Raw genomic sequence first — 6,363 nt, 5'->3', positions numbered from 1 at the left:
GATAGGACGCATTTGTTCTCCCCTCCAAGACTAGTCGCGTGGCTCGTCTTTCAGAAAGTCAGTTTGGGGGGTCGGAGAGGGGAGGGAAATAAGTCAGGGTCCCGCAGTCAGGGAGCTTTCCCGTGTCCTGGGTGAAGATGGCAGTGGTCTCACAGGCACCCACCGTGGAGGTCCTTGGACCTTCCTCGTCCCCAGGCTGTCCTGCAATACGAGGGTCCCGACGTGGTGTCCGACACATGTTCAGCTGGTACATGATGAAAGCTGTTGGGGAACCAGGCCCCTCCCCATCCTCGCCCACCTTTCAGGAACACAAATGGGAAAAACCTTGACCTTTAGAGAAGCTCAGGACTCCTAAATGGAGGAAGTAAATTCCTTCCTCCCTCTCCTCCCTTCCTCCCTCGCTTCCATCCCCTTCCAGAGTTCCATACGTGCTAACGAGCATTCCCTTTGGGCAATATGAAAGGTCTCCCTGAGTCAGAGGTTATAAGTCATTTACACACTAGTCTGAGTTAGGCAGCACAGCTTCCTTTCTCCCAGCATCCCTGTGAGATCAGCTCCACTAAGGGAAAGGAGCATGTGGCGATCGGGTTGAGGGGACCAGCTAAAATGGGGTGCTTCGTGGGGGGGGCAGTTAGTCAGCATGTGAATACTAAGAGGTGGGAGAAGATGACAGGAAAGGAGCTAGCAAGGGGTCAAGCAGGCTGTGTCCACCCATGTCTGAGAGACCGAGAAAGTGCTTCCCATCCCCGTTGGCCTCCTCCTCTATCAGAGCATGGACCACTTCTTCTGCCAAAGGCCAGGGTCTCGAAGTCAGCCCCTGCCCGCTCAGCCTCAACTCCCTCCTGTGTCACACACATCTGTGGATCTTCAGTGGGAGCATTTCTCCGGGGGAACAAGGCTGAGACCCGGACAGATGTTCACTTTAGAAGAAAGGCTCGGTTCCATTCTTTGGTTAATTCCCAGTTGGACAGAAAATGAAAACATCAAGAGTCCTTCACTCCTAAATGTCCTCCTTCATTTTTTGGCAGGGAATGTCCATCTCCGTAATGCTTTTAGAGTCAACAAAATAAATGCCACATCATCTCCACATTTGCTGCCGTCAGATTATCAAAGCAGCCAAAGCTAATGGCTTAAGCATTAAATCTGTAATGTTTTCTCCCGTGAGTCAGCTACAAAGAAGAGACGTAAACACTTTCTGTGCAGTAGAATTTTCTCCTACCAAGAGAAAATGTTGAGTGATACTCCAGAAATCCACCTGCTGGTCTGGCAGTGGACAGGCCCCCGTGGAAGGAGAGGGGCTTCATCAACCTGAAAACTTACCCTTCTTCGGGTCTGGGGGGTGGTTTGCATGAACTTTGCTTACTGTATCACTGGGGGAGCCAAGGCGTATGAAAAACCGATGAAGGTAAATTAGCGTATCCTTCTGAGACCCAAATCTTTTCTGATAAAACAGGTGACGAATGGGCAAAAGACAGTCTCCCTAACTGCGTCCCCTTTTCCAAATGCTTAGCGTTTTTAAATAGCTCCGCACCACTAAAAGCATATTTATTCTGCTTCCATTGCAAATCTGTGAGTGGTTTTCAAAGTTGGCATTATGATGCTTTTCTTCAGATGTGGCTGAGCAGTATTTTCAAGAGAGCATGGCTAGTTTCAAAGATGCCGAAGGGACGGGAAAAGCCAAGCTTCTTTCCATTCAAGATGAATATTGCCATTTTCTACAAGTCACTGGACAGGAAGAGGTAAGTGACTAGGGACCACAGTTGGCTGGTTATTTACACGGGCAGATACTGTAGTCCTTCGCTCTGCATGCATCCAGTAGGCATCTACTATGTGCAAGGCATGTGACAGAGTCCACAGGGACGTGGGTAAAAAGGCCATGCGGCCACTCTCAGGCCACTCCCCGATACTCGCTCTTGGGAATATGAGAATGTCACATCGTGGTCACCCACACAGGATCCGAAGAACTAGAAGCCTTGAGCAGCCAGTGGACAGAGCCAGGTTATCGCCACCTCATTCTGGCTGGGGTGTGGCTTGTGCCAGAGCACGTGCTCGGAGGGCAAGACACGGCTGGGGGTCAGCCCTGTTCATCCTCATGCCTAGCGCCCTGCTGCCTGGCACAGCTCGTCCACCCATACGTGGCAGCCTTGCGCTGTTCTCGCCCTGGGCGCAGACTTCTCACGGTAGGTTGGCCAGCAAGGGCTGGGCTCGAGGACAGTCCCAGAGACGAGCAAGGGGCTGTGCTCAGACCACTCCAAATGAGGTCACAGCCTGCCCATGGGCCAGCACCCTGCACTCACACGAATGTGATCTCTGGGGAGGAAAACGCCCTTTAAAGTGGAATGTAAGTAAGGTGGCTCTTGTCTGGGTGGCTTTATCTTCTAGTTGTGCCACTCGAGAACCTTCTCTGACTTTTCTTCTGGTGAGGACATCGAAATTCCTGGCTGTGGCACAAAGGCCCTCCGCCACCAGCTCAGCCTGTGACTCCGCCTCACCTGCCTCGGTGCCCCTTCCTGTGTTCTCTGCGCAGTCAGATCCATCCGCTCCCTGGCCCCGAACGTGCCATGTGCTCCCGGTTTCCCACGCCCGCTTCTCAGCCCATCTGTTTTATTATTCTTTCCACCTCTTCATTTATCTCTTCCAACTCTCGGAGACTGACACGGTCTGTTTCCTCCAAAGCCGTGTGACATCTCATCCATTGCCATCTCGACTTGCCACTCAAGTTCACGACATCTCCCTCTAGTTTCCTGCGAATAGCATCGAAAGTTTCATTTGGGAAAAGGAGTCTGGCTCTTCTTTCCATCGTTGGCTCCTCACAGCCGCAAATCCACTCCCACAGAAAAGCTGCCAACCCCAGCACTGCAATGCTGGGTCCTTGGCCACAGACGCTGGAAGAGGACGTGGTACACAGGGCGTGACGGACTTTAGCGTTCGGCAAGGCCCTCACCTGCCAAGGTGGGGCGCACATTCCCAATTTACGCAGTGTCTCTGCCCGGGCAGCGGTTCCTTTTCCCACCTAAGACACTATTTCTATCTCGTCAGCGCCTTTTCTGCGGTTTTCCCACCACACCCCCCAAGCGAACTCATGTTATCGCCGGAGAAAGGAGTCCAGCCCTTGCCAGCGCCTTCTGTCCGTGGGGCGCTGTCCAGGCGCCGTCAGGGCTGTGTGATGGGGAAGCGTCTTCCACCGGTTCCTGCTTTACTTACATCTCGAACTCGGCTTTGTGCTCTGCGGCTGCGATCGCGCCTTCAGCTAGATGATCTCGGAAGAATTTCAAGAAAAACCTGGGAGAGCGGCTCACCGGGGTTTCCCTCTCCATGTCTCGGTGTCTGATCGAAGAGATTAATTTCAGAAGATACTGGTTTCTAACTAACTCGTTTTTGTTCTATGTTAGTATAAATAAATTAGACGAACGGAACAAAATGTCAAAGACATTTAATTTTTTATCAAGTGTGCTTTTGGTTTCATAAACGATTTCTTATGAGAAATAGAAAACACTGGAATATGTTTTGGATGTTCTGTAAACAGATAAATCACCAGGAAACTGGAGTTTTTGCTTGTGTAAACATGTGACTGCACAGGGGAAGAAGACTCTGCGACTAAAAACGATTAAAATCACTAGTCGGCTTCAGAGTCTGTCTTTGCCACTGACGAGCTGTCAGACTCTGAGCAAATTTCTCGACAGCTCTGTGCCTCAGTTTCCTCCTCTGTCAAATGAGGGTTAAAACTGCTTATCTAAGGGAGGCTGAGAGTTAAATGAGCTCACACACGTAAAATGTTTAGCACAGTTTTTGACACACAAAAGACACCATCCCTGTTAGCTTTTTTTCTTACTACTCAACCGAAATGGATTCTTAGAACTTCCGAGGTGGCTTTCCTCCAGGTGTCCTTTATGCATTCTCTCTTCACAGTTCACACCTTCCCCCCGCCCCCCACCCCATAGACTTCTGTCTCCTATTTAACCAGAGGAAAGTAGGCTCAGCTCTCGAGACATGCTCCCCAAACCCATTCCCCTAAAAAGTGAAAATACATGCGAGTTACATCATTTTCTTAAGCGGCACCGATTTTTTATCAGCCTTTGAATTTTTTAACCAGACAGCTTTCTGATCCTTTCACAGAGAGCAACCTCCATCCTGAGAGAGTCCTTGGGAGCCAAAGTGGCAGTGTTTGGTGACCTCAGTGCTGAGGTGGCAGAGACGTACCGCCTCCTGAGCAGGGCTGACGTGGCGCAGGGGAACCACAGCAGGGCCCAGAAGAAACTGAGGAAAGTAAGTCTGGACGGAGTGAGTACTAACGCAAGAAAAAACCTCCATCTCTCCTCACGGGCCACTTTCTCTCCTGCCCCCATCCTCTGTTTAAATGAGCCTTTTTTAGGTAAGAGGACATCGCGTTTGCGGTTGATCTAAATGAACACTTTTGGGGTAAAAGCTATAGTAATCCTCTTCTACAAGTATATTTTTAAATGCATCGTCAATTATTTTTTTATAAACATCACGCAAATGGTGTTTAACTTTTACGTAGTGTTATTGATCCATGTTTTATTCTATCGTACTCTTGCCGTACACCAGTTTGGAGAGGACTTTGCGTGTTCTTCTAGTACTTATATATTTATTTCTTTTTTGACTTGGAGTTTGTTTGTGTGGATGGTGTGAGGTGTGGAGTTAATGGGATCTTTTTTCCAAACGGGTACCCCGTTTTCCAGCACCTGTTTACTAAAGAGCCTACTATGCTCCAGCGATTTGGGATAACACCTTCATATCCTACATTTCCACATGATTTGAGTCATTTCCAGATTTCTCTTCTATTCCGCCGATCTTGGTTTATTCGAATGCCAGTTCCTTATTGTTTTAAATTTAGAGATTTCATAGCATGATTTAATATCTGGCAGGACTACACACCCTTCATGGTTTTTCTCCCCTTTGAATATCAGGTTTTCTAAGTATTCTTGCATGTGTATTTTCCATGTGAATTTTAGTATCAACTTGTCTAACTGCATACAAAGGTTAATGGTAATTTTTAGAGGATTGCATTATTCGTAAACAAACTACGGGAGAACTGATATCTTTATGATGTTGGGTCATTTTACCCAAGGGATATCTTTGTATTTGTTGATGTTACTTATGTATTATTTAGACACATTTTAAAGTGTACCTTTTACAGGTTTGGCACATTTCTTAGTAGGTTGATTTCTAAGCATTTTATCTCCTTTGATACCATTATAAATGGAGTCGTATCCACTATTATATTGACTGGTTATTTTTGTGTATGTGAAGACTATTGGTTTCTCTGTTAGTTTGTATTCTGCTACTGTGTTTAATTCATTTCTTGCTTGAGTTAATTCGAGGCTTGATTCTCTTGGGTTTTCCAGATATCCTATTACATTATCTGCAAATAGTTTTACTTTATGTTATTCAATTCTTTTGGCTCTAATTGACTTCTCTTGTTTAATTGCATTGGTTCATACCTCCAGTACAGTAATAAGTAATGAGTGGAGATAAAAGCTCTTGATCTTGTTCTTGATCTTAGTGGAAATGCCTCTAGCAATTCTGCCTTTTAGTAGATGACGTTAGGGCTAACTTTTATCTATTTTATTGTATTAAAGAAGTATCAGTTCTTTTCTATTTCCATAAATGGTTTTTTATTAGAACTAAGTGTTGGATTTTATCAAAGGTTTTTTTCAACAATAGTGGAGATAATTAGGTGATTCTTCTTAGATCACTTAATACGGTGTATTATTTATTATAGTATCGGACCAAACTTGCATTTCTGGAATAAATCCCCTTAGTTATTATATTGAAATATCTTCTTAATGTGAGGTTGATTCTGTTTGCTGATATTTATTTTAGGAGTTTTGCACCAATATTTGTAAATGATATTCGTTTAAATGTCAATGTGTGTTTGCTTCATAAAAATAATTTGGAAGTTTATTTTTATATTCTATGCACTGAAGGAATTTGTGCAGCATGAAAACTATCGAGTCTTTGAGGGTTTGTATGTCCTATGAAACTCCTTAGGCTTTTTTATGGAGAAACCTCTTGACGATTTTCTCTATTTCTTCTGCAAAAAAAATTGGTGTGTTGAAGCTTCCTACCTCTAATGGGGTCGTTTTGGAAAACTGTATTTTTCTAGGTAACTATTTCATTTATACTTCAGACCGATCCGTACAGAGATTTGCAAAGTAGTCACAAGAATCTTTTTAATTTCTACTTTTTGAATAGTTATTTTCCCAGTTGTAGTTGCTTAGTTTTATATTTGGATTTTCCCACTTTTTAATTGACTGAATTAGTTAGTTAGTGGTTTCTCTGTTTTGTTCTTTTTTTTTTAGGGGACCAGGATTTTAATTCCATGGACCACTTGTCTTCCTA

At 45.1% G+C, this 6,363-nt stretch overlaps 1 protein-coding gene across 1 annotated transcript in view; it reads left to right on the top strand.

The window, feature by feature from the left end:
* TTC23 (tetratricopeptide repeat domain 23) overlaps positions 1-6,363 on the top strand; it is a 51,498-nt gene that overhangs the window by 31,106 nt on the left and 14,029 nt on the right. Inside the window, exons 8-9 of the mRNA XM_023529012.1 lie at positions 1,612-1,739; positions 4,117-4,266. Of these exons, the coding sequence (XP_023384780.1) occupies positions 1,612-1,739; positions 4,117-4,266 (278 nt within the window). The remainder of the gene's footprint in view (positions 1-1,611; positions 1,740-4,116; positions 4,267-6,363) is intronic.

Source organism: Pteropus vampyrus, unplaced genomic scaffold (assembly GCF_000151845.1).
Source record: "Pteropus vampyrus isolate Shadow unplaced genomic scaffold, Pvam_2.0 Scaffold34, whole genome shotgun sequence".
NCBI lineage: Eukaryota > Metazoa > Chordata > Mammalia > Chiroptera > Pteropodidae > Pteropus > Pteropus vampyrus.
Note: the sequence above shows the minus strand (reverse complement) of the source record. Positions and strands in the feature narration are given on the sequence as shown.